The sequence below is a fragment of the Marmota marmota genome, unplaced genomic scaffold (assembly GCF_001458135.2).
Source record: "Marmota marmota marmota unplaced genomic scaffold, marMar, whole genome shotgun sequence".
In the NCBI taxonomy this organism is placed as follows: Eukaryota; Metazoa; Chordata; class Mammalia; order Rodentia; family Sciuridae; genus Marmota; species Marmota marmota.
This window is the reverse complement of record NW_026000244.1, coordinates 1,642,225-1,660,094: the sequence shown is the minus strand read 5'-3', so window position 1 is coordinate 1,660,094 and position 17,870 is coordinate 1,642,225. Positions and strand designations below refer to the sequence as shown.

General features: G+C 34.7%; 1 protein-coding gene across 6 annotated transcripts in view; it reads left to right on the top strand.

Annotated features, from left to right (window-relative positions):
* LOC107159601 (contactin-associated protein-like 3) overlaps positions 1 to 9,006 on the top strand; it is a 235,193-nt gene extending 226,187 nt beyond the window's left edge. For 4 of the 6 annotated variants that reach the window (XM_048796272.1, XM_048796267.1, XM_048796269.1 and 1 more), the window contains 3 exons: positions 2,702 to 2,932; positions 3,147 to 3,218; positions 6,591 to 9,006. In XM_048796272.1, the coding sequence (XP_048652229.1) occupies positions 2,702 to 2,932; positions 3,147 to 3,218; positions 6,591 to 6,784 (497 nt within the window). In that variant the 3' untranslated portion in view covers positions 6,785 to 9,006. The remainder of the gene's footprint in view (positions 1 to 2,701; positions 2,933 to 3,146; positions 3,219 to 6,590) is intronic. The other 2 variants (XM_048796268.1, XM_048796270.1) reach the window with 2 other exon arrangements.
* The last annotated feature ends 8,864 nt before the right edge of the window (positions 9,007 to 17,870 follow it).

The window sequence follows — 17,870 nt, the reverse complement described above, 5'->3', positions numbered from 1 at the left end:
TTTTTTTTTTTTTTTTTTTTTTTTTTTTTTTTTTTTTTTTTTTTTTTTTTTTTTTTTTTTTTTTTTTTTTTTTTTTGCTTAATAGCTAGGATTTTAAATTGAATTTTAAAGTTTTTTCCATAATTTAGCTTTCCCAAAGAAGTTCCATGTTGCTGTTGCAATATCTTCCCATTTTATTTCTTCTTGACACACTTTCAAGTATATCAAGCAAATATTTCTTTCTGTAAATTATACATTATCAAATTATAAAATGATAAATAAAGTCATCTTGGAAGACATCTCTAAATTTATAATATTCTTTGAGTTGATTTGTTCCAAGCTTACTTTCTCCTAGTATGCTTAAAATTTACCAGGAATTTATCACACAAAAGTTTTTTGATGTCTCATATAATCAGCCTGACCAAGATATTTAAGAAAGATTTGTTTATTATAATATCATAAACATCATGCCCCCAATTTTAATTGCTTTAGATGTTTTTTTACACACATTTACTGTTGCAACTTAACAGTCCCTAAGTTTGTAAGCCGAAAAGTTCACAACACACGTTTTTTCGAGAGACAACTCTCTTTCAAGTCAGAAGGAATAAGAATACAAAAGATTGGATTTTTAAGAATGACAGACTAAAATAATGAAGTGAAGATTAGTAGGAATGAAAAGGAATACCTAAAATTAGATTTAAGAAGCCCCACCTTATGAGTAGAAGATTCAGGGTACATAGCTTAACCTTACTTTCAATCTAACAACAACAAACAGATTCTTCAGAGAATAGTGGTATTTCTTTAGGAATAGCATTGCAATCAGAGTAACAAAGCACTGCAAAGGGAATACACCATCAAAGTAATGTAGGAGTATAGTCAAGGAAACTTGGGGAAAGAAAATACATTAAAGACAAAACTGAAGATTTCATCAGATATTTTGAAACAATAATCTTTGGGTACAGTGATTAATAACAACAGTGGCATCAGTCTGAGGTTGAACAGATACTTGATGGGTAGGTATCCTTGCAGAAGTTCTTTTGTTTGCTTTGTTTTTTGTATACTCCTGTGCTAGCTTGTGGCCTGACAAAGACTTTAATGATAGTCCTACAAGACAGTCTTTATGACTAAGAACACTTGTTTTGTAATCTTTCCTCTCTCCCTCCCTCCCTCCTTCCCTTTCTTTCTTTGCCAGGATTGGAACAAGCAACTCCATTCTGTTGGATAATTTTCACATTTCTTTCATATTAGTACAACAATAGAGGTGACTTTAGGTACCCCAACACTCAAAAAAAAAACCTTAACACTCAAGAAAACTCAGTGGCATGAGATGGCAATCAGCTATGGAAGTGCATTTTTATCTTGATCCAATGCATGTAATCTTTTAGAACAGATGGCTCTTCTATCCTCATGCGTGCCACATTATAAAAATTATTTCAGTAGCTACTAAGCATCCATAGAAAGACGAATTTATGGTGATGGGACTGTATATTCCTCTAATATAAAAACATTTCAAGCATCCTCAAATTCAAAAGAAATAAGGATTGTCCTTTGAGAGTTTAACTACAACATCAAGACAGAATGGATCTGAACTGAGATTCTCAGAGGTAACTTAAAGATTGGTTCTTAAGTCAACCAAAAAGCATTTATTGAATATGTACATATGTGCTATGGAAAAATATATGAACTTATAAAAGTAAAAATAGTATAATGATCCCCATTTACCAGTCCCTCCATGTGAGCAATTATGAACATATACAGAATATACTAATGGGGGAAAAAAAGAATATCTTGTTGAGAAAGGGGTTGAACACAAGAGGCCTAAATTCAGATCCCCCCCCCAGTAACCTTAATGTCCTACTAACTTATGCTACAAACTTCTGAACCTTCACCTCTTCAGTTATAAAATAAGAATAAAAGTATTCATTGTTTTATGCTGCAAAAATTAAAATGATAACCTATAGTAAATCATTTGGCAAATTCTTGACAGCTATGTATTCATTCATTGGTTGTTAGAATAAGGAGAATCAACTGCAGTTTCCCCACAGCCAGTTTGCAAAGGGAATTTGACATCAGATATCAAGCACTCACAGCATATTGACATGGTTTCCTCTGCAGGGTAGAGGATGCTTCTCTGTTTGACATTTAAATTTTTGAACTTCACCTCTTACTCCCCTTGTCAGATTCCATGCCCATTGAGCAAGTGGAAAGGCAGAGTATATTCACTGAAATTAGCAACCTCAAGTTTTCATCTTCCATCGCAATTGCTCTTACTTAGATCTTGCTAAAACCAACCTTCCTTGCTTGTGGTTAAAGGCAGGTGGGTCCTGGCAGGGACAGAATGGAGACCACATTGTGAAGGGGAGCAGCCTCTGGTGTTGAATACAGACTAGGGAATTTTTTAGAGAAATTTCCAGAGTGTCCTAAAATCCAAGGGATATTTCGCTTTACCCAATTGTACTAATAGGTACAAATTCCATCCAAAAGCATTGTAATGATCATTTGAAAAAATGAAGTGCCCGAGAAATTCGCCCTTATCTACTCCGTGGCTGCCTCTAGGGAAGGTTTTAGCAAAATGGACCAAAGTTACCACCCCGCTTGTCAACAACTCAGGCCATTGGTAATGGCCGCAGTGTATTTCCTTAAAGATGAAAATATAGGGGTTGGAAGGGAGATTCGCAGATGCGGGGCGCCCTAAGGATGTATGCACTTCTTTTGTCGGCAGAGCCCCCTGGCGCAGACCCCGATACGCGGCGGGCGGCAGCGCGCGGCTTCACAGGCTGCCTGTCTGCGGTGCGCTTTAGCCATGCAGCCCCGCTGAAGGCGGCGCTGCGCCTTGTCGGACCTGCCCGGGTCACTGTTCATGGTCAAGTGGCCGCTGGATCCCGCTGCGCGGTGGGCGCAGGGCCTGGCTCCAGAGCGCGGGAACTCGCTCCCCGGCTCTCACGTGGTTCAGGTGCGTACCTCCTTGTGCTTGTTTTCTGTGTGTCACTACTGCTATATCGCAGATTTACTTAGTCCTGTTTGTTGATTCACCTACTTGGTATCTGGCCTTTCCCTCTCCTGTGTTCTTCCTTTCATGTTCATTTCTCCCACTACAATTGTTTGTTGTTCCGGTGTTTGTGAATTACTCTCTTCTCTTCGCTCTGTCCTCCCTTTTTCTACTGTAGGCTATTCTGGACCAACTGATGAGGGAGAGCCTTTAATTAATGCAGACAGAAGTGACTCTGCGGTCATTGGAGGTAATGCGGCTGTTAGCATGAACCAGAAACCATCTATAGCAATCAGCTCAGACTGCTGGGGTCAATGGCAGGCCTTGTAAATTTTCCTGATATTTCATGTAACTTACTGAATTCAGTTCCTCAGTAAAAAGAACTGATGGTTCCACTGAAGCACACTTTCTGAAGAATAGGTAAAACATTATAGAATAGTGAGAAGTTTTTATTTGAAAATAACTATCACTGTTATTTGATACAGGAGATGATATATATTTTAAAAATAGTGGTTCTATGGCTCCTTGCAATTGCCATTGAGCCTTCAAATTGTTATATAACACCAAAGACAGGAATAAGAAGTATAGTTTTATATTTTTATGTTTGAAAAATAACAATTTGTATTGTTTAGGTGCTTCAAGCAGTATGATTTTTGCTTTTAATTTTATTTTTAAATGTTTTGGGGCTAATGGAATAAGAGTTCCAAGGTTATTTAGAATTGAAGAAGTGACAGTATAAACAACATAGTGACTAACACAGAATTTATTAAGTTCTAACTCAAAAAACGAATGTGCAATTCTCCCTTCTTACAGTTCAAAGAATTTTTTAATTCTTGTGTGTGTGTTGGAAGGGGAGTGTTGGGAATGGGCAGGTCTTGGCACATGGAAGACAGGTACTATTCCACCGAGCTATCCCATTTTAATTGTTTGGATTCTATTGAAATGTGACTCTTGCACACTCTGCTTAGTGAGTAGGAAGTAAACTATAATCTATTCCTTTGCTTTGTCAAATAAGGTTCATAACTCAGAGAGCTGGGTGACACCACTTGGTCTCCATTGCTCATATGGGCTGCACATCAGCTTACATGGGGTCTGTGTAGTTTATCTGTATTCATCTAGATGTCAGAGAATTAGAAGAGTACTCAGACACTTTAAAAATCTCTGTAAAGATATTAATATTTCCACCCCTATCTCAACTACTTTTATTTTTGTAATGATTGAAGTATGAGGAACTTATTTAATATAACCTCCATTTTCAATTCCAAGAACAAAAAAAATCCCATAAATGTTTTTTATCATTTATATCTAAAAGAAATGCTTTATATTAGAATTTAAATACTACTCCCAAATCATTTCTAATTTATTTTAATGAAAAGTATCCATTCTAATGCAAGCTAGTTTAAAATAAATGTGTTCTATATTTTCAAAGTAGGAATCCAAGTCAAAATACTTGCAAACTTGGTGCCTTTTATTTAAAAGAGCAAAGTGAATTTTCATTCTGATGATAGCACAAAATACCAGGCCTTTGGATCTTTAGAGCTTTTGCCTAAATATCATTGGCAAAATTTCAAAGTAAATAAGTTATACCAGTGTGCTTCCCTTGAGCAATCCTACTTGGCTCCTCATAGATGGGTGGAGAAGGAGAAAACACAGGTCTCAGGGACCTGACAAGGTGAGTGTATCAGGCTTTGTGATTCACTTGTACTTGTACTGCCTTTTGTTTGGGCAGTAGCTGATGGCTGGATGGTTAGAAGACCACTGGGTGCATTGACACCAGTGAACTAACCTGAACACACAGACTAGACTTATATGAAAAATACCTAATCCATATAAAGGATTATTGACATGGATAGATTTCTCTATGTTCTGCATTTTGAATTATCTTTTCCTCCTCTTGCAAACAAAAGGAATAGTATAGGAAAGAATGAACCAGAAAAAGTATTTGTACCTGGTAAACCAGAGATCACAGAGGGCTTCTTACCAAGGGACATTTACTGTAGATAGGCAGTTAGATCGATAAAAAGACAGATGTATAGATAGAGAGGCAGGCAGAGAGAAGCTCATATAAAAAATACACTAACAAGCCAGGCGCAGTGGTGCATACCTGTAATCCCAGTGGCTCTGGAGGTTTAGGCAGTTCAAAGCCACCTCCGTAACAGTGAAGGCTAAGCAACTCAGTTGAAACCTTGTCTCTAAATAAAATACAAAGTAGGACTGGGGATATGTGGCTCAGTGCTTGAGTACCCCTGAGTTCAATCCCTTGTGCCAAAAAAAAAAAAAAACACTATCAGCAATATGCAGTTTATGAATTGCATTGAGTGATTATTCAAATAATTTTAATCTTTGGGTGTAGACAAGTTATTTTAGGATCCCATTAAATGTAATAAACCAAGCCATAGTTAAAGAGTTATCACATATAAAAAGGCCAAGGTATACTGAGGAGTTCCTGTAATGTCATGGAATTATAATCAAGTAGCCCCATCATTGTTCTGAGATTTACCAGTCTTTAACATTGCAATTGTATATGATATTTCTCCTTAAAACAAAGTCCTATAACTAAGCAAAAAAAAAAAAAAAAAAAACCTAAAGCAATGTGATTGTTTGTTTCCTAAAGGGATGCAAAGTATATTGAACAAAATGTTGTTATGAATATTTATGAATATAAACCAAATAATGAGCACACTACTTCCTCTCAGACTTGTGCTTAGGAATCCCTTTGACTAGTTATACCTAATTAAGCTTTGAGTTGTTTGGCTTCATTTTAGTTGCTGATGTCTATCCCAGAGTATGAAAAAGAACCCTCATTTTATAGTACAAATATTTTTGTATAACTAGGAAGGCACTTACATAACACTTGTTATATAACACTTGCTTATTGGCGGTATTAATTAATACCTGTGCCAATCATCTTTAAAACTGACCTTTTACATATTTATTTCAGTATAGACTTGATATTCATTCTTTACTAATAGGATAGCTTGAGTAAACATTCCTATGGTATAACTTTATGGTTCTCGATCCTTTCAGCACATTAAAATCATCTGTCAAGATTTTTGTAAAAATCTGAATATCCATAGATCTTATTTGTTCTAAGTTGTCTAAACAGACTTGAGGACCACTGGCATAACTGATGTCAGGAGCTAAGAGCCTCACAGAGATGAATGACATGCTTATTATATAACTAATTCAACAGCATATCAGTATCAAAGTAAATTTTTATTAAAATATTTGTACAAAAACAATTACTCTGTGATGATGAGACTATGCACTCTATTTTAAAATAATTAAAATTTCCTGGTGTATTAATGTGAAGTGGGACATGGCCTAAGAGATCCTGTTGTATTTCTGCACTTATTATGTGAAGTCATTAACTGAAATCCAATCGTGATCTGCATGTTAAGATCTGCCATGTAAACTTAATGTCATCATACCATTTGTCCTCAAAATTTATTATGTGTGTGTATATACACATATACATACATGCATATGTAGATTATATATTATAGGTACTAATATATATGATATTACATATGATTTAAACCATCTAGTAGAGATTCTGGCGAGGTTGAAATTTATAGTTTATCTTCTAACTTTGTACGTTCTCTTTCTTTTCTCTCACCAGGTGTGGTAGCAGTGGTGATATTTATCTTGCTCTGCGTCACTGCCATAGCTATACGCATTTATCAACAGAGATGGTTATATCAAAAGAATGAGTCAGATATCTCAAAAGCTGGAGACAATGCTGAGATTGCTCTGAAAAGTGAACTCAACATGCAAAATACTGTCAGTGAAAGTCAGAAGGAGTACTTCTTCTGATCAGTAGCTGTGGTTTACTTATACTGTAACAATATGACTTACTTTCTAAGCCTAAAGCTCTCATAGGTGAAAACCCAGCCCTGGCCCTCAAGGTCTGCGCAGTGGGCATGCACCACTACCAACTCGCCCACCCCAGCTTCAGCCAAGGTGCCAGGAATCTCTGCTCAGGGCCCCTCCGTGATCTGTTTGTGTAGCAGTGACTTAAGTGCAGTCATTAATCACTGTGTGGCCCTTTCTGACTGTTCTGACCTGTTCTTCTAAAACTAAAATGTTATTTGCCTAATGATTTTAGGTTTTAAATGCAAACAACAATTTGAACTATAGTCCTACTCTCTTAAAAATGTGACATGGAAATTTATAAAAGTCAAAGTTGGACTCTGGTGTTTGTGTTATGCAGAAATCTGTCCTGTCCTTTTATTGATCACCAGCTGACATTTGTAAAAAAGGAAATGCTTCTCAGATGGTCTGAGCAGGGTTTCCATCTTCCTGTGAATGAGAGCTAAGTAGCTAAAAATGCATTAGATACCTAGAGGGAAAAAAGAAAAACAAATAACCTTTTTGGTCTAATGATTTTTACATTTTAATGATAAAATAATGTTTGGTGTCAGTTCTGAAATTTTATTATTGAATTCAGTTATGGGAAAGAAAACTAATAGGTAGCAAAATATGTAGAGGATTTTGATTTACAATAATTTGTTTCTTTGCAATTTGTAATTATAGTCTTTGTAGAATGAAATGATTACCTGATGATCTCACAAAAATGTGTATTTTCTAACTAAACTTAGCTGAGATATAGACACTATATTAACACTACAAGTGAATCTGACCAAAACATAATCCTAAATTTGATTCCCTCAAGTATGGGGTGATTAGGTCAATTTTTCTTGACAGTCCTGTGATCCTCTTTTCCTGAAAGTTATCACAATTCTTTGGTGCCATCCAACATTCTTTTTGTTCATTAAGGCAAAAGTCATATTTCAAACTGAAGCTCTACAGCCCCCTTTCTAGATTTTGAACTGATTTAGGCAAAACTCTCCCTTCCTCGAGTTATTTGTCTCATCTTGTTACTGTTTGAAATATCCTCAGAATGATGCTTATTTATGTTAACGGAAGATTTTCTGAACTATATCTGTCATTCTAGTCAAGATTCTAGTTTCCATTAGAGCACCCAAAATTAAAGTTTATTTTATATTAGGATACATTTGCATACTAGAAAAGCAAGACATTCACATGTCTATGAAAATTGTTCTAGTCAATACTTTTGTCGTTAATAACCACCTGGAGAGCCACCATGTGTGTTCAATAGCCATTTATAATAAGAAGGTGCTACATTCTCCATTTATCAACTGCCATGTGCCTGACAGGTGTTAATAAGATGGCTTATCCAAAACAGGACAATTGGCTATATAAATTTAGCCATGGTACTACTAATTTACTGTGTTCTTTTTTTAAAATGGAAAAGATGCCCTGTATATTATCTTTTTTGTAAAAACCTGTCTTTTCTTATGGTTTCATTAATATGAAATATTTATTTGAGTTGTAACCAATTTAGTACAACATGTGTTCACTGGCTCAGTTTCTATGTGTCAGGGGCAAGGCATGAGTTCACTGGGTCTTCTATAAAGCTGCAGTCAAGGGTCAGCCAGGGCTGCATTCTCATATGGAGACTCAGCTAGGGAAGGATCTGCCCCTCTGCTGTCATGATTGGAAGCATCCAGTTCTTTATTGTTGTAAAATTCATGTTTTCTTGCTTCTTCAAAGTGGTATAGGAGACATACTCTAGAGCAGTCCTGCTAGTGAAAGGGAGACTTATGTAATGCACCATAACCAAGAGCATGACATCCTGTACCTGTGCCATAACTTCTTCCTTAGAAGCAAGTCAAAGATCCTGCTCACACTCAAGGTGAAAAGGATATATAAGGCTCATGAACCAAGGGATTAGGAGGCACCTTAAAAGTCTGCCCACAACAGAACTATATCCATATTGGTGTTCCCTAAAATACTGATGAGAATTTTAAGGTACGGATGGTCTCTGACTTACTATCGTTCAACCAAGGATTTTTTAAACTTCATGATGGTATGAAAACAATACACATTCAATAGAAACTATTCTTTAAATTTTTAATTTTGATCTTTTCCTGGCCTATCAATATGCAGTATGATACTTTCTTGAAATGCTAATTAGCAGCCATAACCCACAACTCACAATCAACCACACGATCATAATAGGAAACAACTGGTAATCTATACTGTGTTACTAAGCTAGGATGTTGGGTAGATTTGGTGTAGTCAGTGCATTTTCAATTTGTGGTATTTTTAACTTGCAGTGAGTTTATTGGGGCATAACCTCATCCTAAGTCAAGGAGCATCTGTATAATAATATATGAAGATCCACCTTTGAGAATGATGTACATACTTTTGTCCCCAAAGGCCTGTGAATGTTGGGGAAGAATTCAAAACAGAAATGATGGGCTTTATTTAATGCACAGGCAAGTATAGGCATCAAGGAATCACTGTAGCTTCAATAAGTGATCATCTTATATGCTAAAAGAATTCATCACTTTGGTAGTTGGAATTTTACAGGTTTATTAAGAATGATCTACATATACTGCACACTGCTCTCTGTTCTGAAGAGAAACAAAATTGTTGCACCTAATTATAGTAATGCATATCTACTTTCTCTTACTGATTTTTAAATTTTACCTGATTATTTGTTAACAAAATTAAATGTTTGAATTAAACTAAGAAAATATTTTTAAAAGAAGTTGAATGAAATTTGAATTATGAAATTATATTATTTTCCCCTTAAATATTAAAAATGTGCAGATGTATACATTCTGTAGTGGTATGTTTATTACTTTATCCCTGCTGCATATATAAGTAATATTAGGGCCTGATTAATGTTTTTATGATGGTCTCAAACAAAAAGTGAACGCAAAAAAATAGGCAAATATTTACCAATTTTTTAATTATTTTTTTATATTTTTATTTTTTTTAGTTTTCAATGGACACAACATCTTTGTTTGTATGTGGTGCTGAGGATCGAACCCGGGCCACACGCATGCCAGGCGAGCACGCTACCGCTTGAGCCACATCCCCAGCCCCTACCAATTATGTTTTTTAAATATTTATTTTTTAGTTGTAGTTGGATACAATATCTTTAATTAATTAATTTATTTTTATATAGTGCTGAGGATCAAGGATCAAGGTGAGCACTCTACTGCTGAGCTATAACCTCATCCCCACCCCCACCGATTACATTTTAATTACATTAAAATGTAATTACATTAAAATGTAATTACATTAAAATGTCTATGAGAATAGAGATTTAAACCTTTGCACTTTTGCTAAAGGATAATAATTTGACTATATACTTAAAATAACATTCCCAGTTTAAGGCTAATTATGTTAAAATATTTATATAATTTTCTCATAAAAATTTAACCAGCCCAAGTGAATGGATTATCACAAACCCTGGCCCACAGCAAATGCCATCATTTCACTTCTTTGGTTGTATTAGTCCACAATTGACACTCTGGAAATCTAAAATATATAAAAACAACTGAAATGGAAATCAGAATGATTATTTGTTTTCAACATGCCCAGTTAATCCGAAGAATTTAGGAGCTCTGGGAAAACAAGCATTGGTTGGAATGAATTTGGGACACTGTTTTCATGCCATTTGACCATTTGAGCCCCTCTATCCATGGGTATGAGGAAGTAATGGAAGTAACTGGTATGGTCCTCCACATCAGGAGGAGCTCACAGATATCCCAGACCCCAACTGCCAGTTACGTTTTGAGGCTGTCCAGACTGGGAGAGGAAGTGAAAGGGAACACTGCAGTTCTGCCTAAAACTGAGCTGGAGTTGAAATTCCGGTTGGGACTGTGGTAACAAGTGCAAAAGAAAAGAGGTTTTGATGGTGACAGTCCAAGACAATGTTATCAACAAAGTGATGGCCTCTGAGCTAAGACCCAGGTCTGCCTCATTACAAACCTACAAATGGGTTTGCAAAAATTTAAGCAATGGCTATTTAATTTGCAAACTTTTTATTCTTTGAACATTTATGTTCTTTTGAATTTCTTTAATAATAAATACAAACATTGAGTTTTCATTTTTTTGGCATAGTTAATTCTCCATTTGGAGGCTTGTCTGATCTGGCATTCTTTCCACAATTCTGCTCTGGCTTTGTGTTAACACTTTACTCAGGGTCTCCAGCCCCTGCATTGCCTGCATTGCTTTTGCTCCTTCACTACACTCCCTTCTTGCCCCAGAATAAAAGTTACCATGGAGTTATTTATATACCACATTTATTTTGAAGCACTCGGTTCTCGAGATTTATTTTAGAAATTCTGCTATTGCAAAAATTCATCTGTGAAGTGAAAACACTTAAAATTCAATAGATTTTTCTTTTGTGTGTGTGGGTGTGTGTGTGTGTGTAGACAGTCATGAATTACATTGTAACATTATAGTCAGTGAATGGACCACATGGTTCCTTAAGGTTATATAAACTAGTGACATCATAGCCATCTAAAGCATACAATATTTTTCATTTTTTGTTATGATAATAAGATTCCTGAGGCAGGCTACTTTATAAAAGAAAGTGGTTTGTTTTGGTTCATGGTTCTGGAGGTTCAAATTCAAGGTGCCTTATTTGGTCCTGGTTTGCTGGGAAAAATACAGGATATCACATGGCAACACAAGGTGTACAGGTCCATGTGTGTCTATGTCCTGTGGTCTCTCTCTCTTCTTTTAAAGCCACCAAAATTTAATCAGTGGGGGCTATACCCTAATGATGTTATCTAATCCTAATCTCCTTCCAAAGGTCCTTCCCTCTTCATACCTCACAGTAGGATTAAATTTCAGCATGAATTTAAGGGGACAAATTATAACATTTGCTCTATAATGTTCACATAAAGATTAAATGCTTAACAACACTTTTCTCAAAATATATTCCATTGTTAACTGTGAGAGAATGAAATATGCTTTGAAAAATAAGGAGACACCTACTACAACCGCATCAAGTTGGTTTGTTTTCTTCAGGCTTTTAGATTTTGCAATATATACATTGTTTTCTGAAGCATTTTATAAAAAGAAAAATAGTGCAAGAAAAGAACTTTTGTTTTAATATGAAAATATTAGGTGAAAATACAAGTGTTATATTGAAAATTGAACACTGATTACTTAATCTTACTGTGAGTAAAAATAGCTGGTTTCATTCAATAAAGCAAGTCAACCAACTCTAGGAAATTTTGTTTGTTTCTCTTGAAATTTCCAGATGGTTTCTGAGTGAGATGAAATTACACTTTACAACAATAATTAATTTATTCCTAGAATATATTTTGACTAGGAAATGACGTGTATTTACAAAGAAAATTGTTTTTTTTTTCTTGTGCAATTTAGAAAGACAGGTTACAGTGGCCATTCAACATACCACCTGCCACAGAAAGTAGATTCCTTCTTTGATACCTTGTGCTACTGTGATGTCAGCATTTTCAATTGAAAACAGAATTTTTATTAACTTGGATCTGAAAAAGAATTTATTTGGTCTAGTCTTCTATTCTGCTGGTGTTTATTGGAAGAGTATAAAACAGACCAATTTTTAATTGGGGTTCCAAGTAACCACTATTGTGTCTTAAGGATTTATATTTGTGTCTTAAGGATTGTTATTTTTAATACTGTTTACAGATGACATTCTAATAACTGAAACTATGTGAAAGTGGAATGGCAGATAACAGAAGTCTCTGTATAATTTCTTGCCTGAATTATACAAAATTGTACTTAAAAAAAAAAGTAGAGTGAATTTGGTTTCTATAAAAGAAGAATGAGCTTAACCTTAAAGAGTAAGGCTACTAAAGGATATGTACTTGCTGTCTTTGGATTCAGGGGATATGTTCTCTAATGAGAAGCCTGTGAGTTTTCCGTTGAAGAGTTAGGGTCATATAGACTACTACCTGGGAAACTTCGGGCAAATCTACCTCCTTCAGCCTCCCCTGACAATAAAGACTCTCCCCCATGGGACCTTTGCAGGACCTGTTCATACAGTATTTACATAGTGTCTGACATGGCTAAAACATATGTACCACTTAAAATACACAAGAACACAGCTTATTGGAACCTTGACCCTGAAAAATACCATGTCATCTTAATATACTTTGAATGTGTCTGTGAAGTTTTAGACATGGGTCTTTTTCTTTAATATATTTTTTAGTTGTTGATAAACCTTTATTTTATTTAATTATATGCTGTGCTGAGAATCAAATCCAGTGCCTCACTCATGCCAGGCAAATGTGCTACCACTAAGCCACAGCCATAGCACTGGACATAGGTCTTTAATGCTCTAAATTTGTGTGGTCCCATACAGAAAGTAGATTACCCATTCTTCCTAGAAAAATGCTATGGGCAATTATGAAAAAAATGATGAAATCCAGGGTGATGTCAGAAATATATGATACCTGGCATGATTTTTTTTCCCATTAGTTCAGTGATAACAACTGGGAAAGGACACTAACCAAAAATGTTTTGAATTTCTGGACTTAATTTTGATGCAGATGGAGTGGTGGGCAATTGAGTAATGAAATAAAGACTGAAGTGTACATGCTTTATACCTCTACCAGATTTAAGCACACCTGTGCATGACTAATAACCCAGAAAAGAAAAAGGTTAGAAAATGATCATCCTGGTTTTTCTGTTTTATTTCAATGAAATGTAGAAATGAGACTTGTAAAAAGATGCAGTAGATATATGTTTCCATATTCTTCCCATTAAGCAAAACTAAAAAATTATAGATATTTTATATTAAAAAAAGGAGATGGTAACTTTGAAAGCTAGAGAGGAGAATGCAGTCCTATACCCTCAGGACCTAAGGAATGACATGATGTTGTATTAATTGGTTTTTTGTTTTACCTAATTTATGCTACATTTGTAATTGAATAACCAGAAAGAAATCTGGAAATTTTGATAGGTTTGGATTTGTTAAACACTCTATGGGAGTGATATCAGCAACGTAACAGACTAGAAATCTTCAGACCCTGCTTACTCACAGAGACACTGCATTAACAGTGATATATGGACCAGCATACCTTTGTAAGAACTCTGGACACTAAAAACTACAGCAGTCTTACCCATGTAAATGCCAAAAAGGATTCCAGTGAAAGGAAATTTTCTGTGACCACCCATGCCTCACTCCCTATAATGTGCAATCAGAAGGAACAGCCCCTCATAAAGAAGCTCCTCCTCTGGGTTGGAAACAAAATAATAGATCATCTGTCCAACATTCTTGCATGTCGAGAGGGAATGGTTTCAGTTTTGTCTGACTTGGAGGACTGGTGGCATAATTTAGAAGCCACTAGAAACAGGCAAGCATAAAGTGTTTCAGAACTGAAGTTCCATAGGCAGTCACTGGAGGAAACAAAATTTGGAGAAGATCCTAAAAACTCTAGCTAGGCTGATTGCTGAAAGTTTTACTACACATGAAGTGAAAATGTGTTTTGGGGAGAGGAGGTTAATTTTAAATACCCAAATCTCAGTATAAGTTTATAAGACCCACAAAGAAACAGAGAAGGAAGCATGGTCCAATCAAAGGACAGTATTAAACTTTAGAAAATGACCCTAAAGATGGGCATATCCAAGATTATCTACCAAAGAACTCAAAATAACTGTCATAAAGATATTCAAAGAAAAAAAAGAGAAGGAAAACCATGCAGTAACATAATAAGACTATCAACAAAGAGAAACAAATAGAAATTATGGAGCTGAAAAATAAAATATCAGAACTTAAAAATTCACTAGACTTGATTCAATAGCAGATTCTGATCACATAGAAGAATCAGGAGACTTGAAGACATCAAGTGAGAGCAGGAAAAAAATAAGAAAAGGGAAGAGAACTTGAGGGACTAAAGGGATATTACAAAGTAAACCAATATATGCAATTGGGAATTCTGAAGAAGACATAGAAAAAGGTTCAAAAAGCATATTTGAAGAAATTATGGCTAGAAATATCCTATATCTAAGAAGAGAAATAGACATACAAATTCAAAAAGTTTAAAGAATTCCAAAAAAGATAAACACACTGGGACACATTATAATCAATGTGTACAAAGTTTGAAACTCAATCTTGAAGGCAGCAAAGTATCTCATGCATACAAGAGACTATGATATTATTGATGGATTTCTGAAACCAGAAGGAATGGGATAACATACTCAAAGTTCTGAAAGTAAAAAGCCAATCAAAAATTCTATATCTAGAAAGGCTATCATTCAACAACAAAGGAAGAATTAAGGGTTTTACAGATAAATGAAAGTTGAGGGAGCTTATTATTGTTAAACTTGCTTTATAAGACATATTAAATTGAGTCCTTCAAGCTAAGATGAAAGAGTGATAGAGAATAAAACTCATAAGAAAAGATGAAGCCTTCAACTAAGTGTAAGTATGTGGATGAATATACTACCCTACATTATTTTAATGTTGTGCATAGAATATAAATGACCAAAATTAACAATATATAAATCCATGTCAATGGTTATATGATATATGAAGATGTAGTTTGTGGCATTGGTAACAAAGTATATGATGGGAAGAGGCAAAAATAAATAGTTTTTGTAGACAATTGAAGCTGTCATTAGCTTAAAGTAGACAGTTACAACTATCAGGTGCTTTATGTAAGCCTCATGGTAATCAAAGAAAATATCAAAAGAAGTTATTCAAAAGAAAAAGAAATCAAAATAGCCATCTATGAGAAAGAGGCCTTCACCAGACACCAAGCCTGCCAGTGCCTTGATTTAGAATTTCTCCGTCTCCAGAACTGTTAGGAAAAAAAAATCTGTTGTTTATAAATTACCCAGTCTGAGGTATTTTGTTGTAACAACACAAATGGAGTTCTTCAATTAATGTTAATTTTCTTATGTGATATCCACATCAAGATTATACAGGAAATTATCCATATTGTCAATTATTTTAAATATGATAAATATGTAAATGTGGCAAAATGTTTTTTTAAAAGGATACATATCACTATCAAAAAACTTTTTTTTTAACTCACAATAGAACACAATAGAAAAAGAGGAGCAAGAGGACAACAAAATAGAAACAACAAACATAATGGTAATAGTATGTTTTTATTTTTCAACAATTACTTTAAATGTAAATGGATTAAACTCTAGACATAGATTGAGTAACTGGATAGGTTTTTATAAAAAAAATATCTAATGATAAACTGCCTACAAGTGACATAATCATATAAAAAGATGGAGAAAAAGCACTTGACAAAATCCAAAATCTTTTCACAATAAAAACCCTCAAAAAATAGGAATAAAGGTAATTTCTGCATGTTGATAACTAATATCTACAAAAACCTGAAAGCTACCATTGTATTTACTGGTGAGAAATTAGATGCTGTGACACTAAAATCAGAAAGAAGGCAAGAATATCTCCTCATCACTGCTTTTCAACATTATACTAGGAATTCAACTAATTTAACTAATAAAAAAAGATAAGAAAATGAAATAAAAGATATATTGATAATAGCTGCCATTCTGACTGGAGTGAGGTGTATCTTAGAGTAGTCTTGATTTGCATTTCTCTGATTGCTAGAGATGATGAACATTTTTTCATATATTTGTTGATCGATTGTATATATTCTTCTGAGAAGTGTCTGTCCAGGTCCTTGGCCCATTTGTTGATTGGGTTATTTGTTTTTTCAGTGCTTAGCTTTTTGAGTTTTTTATGTACCCTAGAGATTAGTGCTCCAAGACAAAAAACAATAAGTATTGGTGAGGATATGGGGGATACATACATTACTGGTGGGACTGCAAATTGGTGCAGCTAATATGGAAAGCAGTATGGAGATTCCTTGGATATTTGGGAATGGAACCACCATTTGATCCAGTTATCCCTTTCCTCAGCCTATACCCAAAGGACTTAAAAACAGCATACTACAGGGACACAGCCACATCAATGTTTATAGCAGCACAATTCACAATAGTTAAATTGTGGAGCCAACCTAGATGCCCTTCAGTGGATGAATGGATTAAAAAAATGTGGCATATATACACAATGGAATTTTACTCAACAATAAAAGAGAAGAAAATCATGGCATTTGCAGGTAAATGGATGGCATTGGAGAAGATAATGCTAAGTGAAGTTAGCCAATTCCAAAAAAAAAAAATGCTGAATGTTTTCTCTGATATAAGGAGGCTGACTCATAATGGAGTAGGGAGGGGGGAACATGGGAGGAATAGATGAATTCTAGATAGGGAAGAGGGGAGGGAGGGAAAGGGAGGAGGCAGGGGATTACCAAGGATGGTGGAATGTGATGGACATGTATGAAGTACATGTATGAAGACTTGAATTGGTGTCAACATACTTTATGTACAAACAGAGATATGAAAAAAATGTTGTATATATGTGTAATAAGAATTGTAATGCAAAAAAAAAACCCCACAAAGTACATGTATAAAGACATGAAAAAAAGATATGTTGTTTAGGAAGGGGAAAAGTGTAAGTGTATTTTTGCAGATGACATAATTTTCTATTTAGAAAATAGAAATAAGAATCAACAAAAACTACTGCAATTGATAAAGAATTATAGCCTGGTTGCAAGATATAGGGTCAAGTCAGTCACTTCATTTAAGACAGGGTTAAAATATAAGTCATTTTTTTCTATATCAGCAACAAGTGAAACCTGAAATTTAAAACAATGCCATTTACATTAGCACTGTCTTTTGAGTATTAATCTAATAAGGTATGTATGAGAATTATATGAGGAGAACTACAAAACTCTAATGAAAGAAATCAAAGAAAATGAATAAATGGAGAAATATCCTATGTTCATGGATAAAAATACTCAATACTGACAAGATGTCAGTTCTTCTCAATTTGATCTACAGATTCAATGAAATCCAAATTAAAATCCCACAAGATTTTATTGTGGATATTGGAAAATGTATTCTAAAATCTGTATTGAGATGTGAAAAAAACTGGAACAATCCAAATGCTAAATGCAGAATGTTGGAGGAATGCCACAACCTGACTTTAAGACTTACTATGAAGCCAGAGTAACAAAAATAATGTTGTATTGTTGAAAGA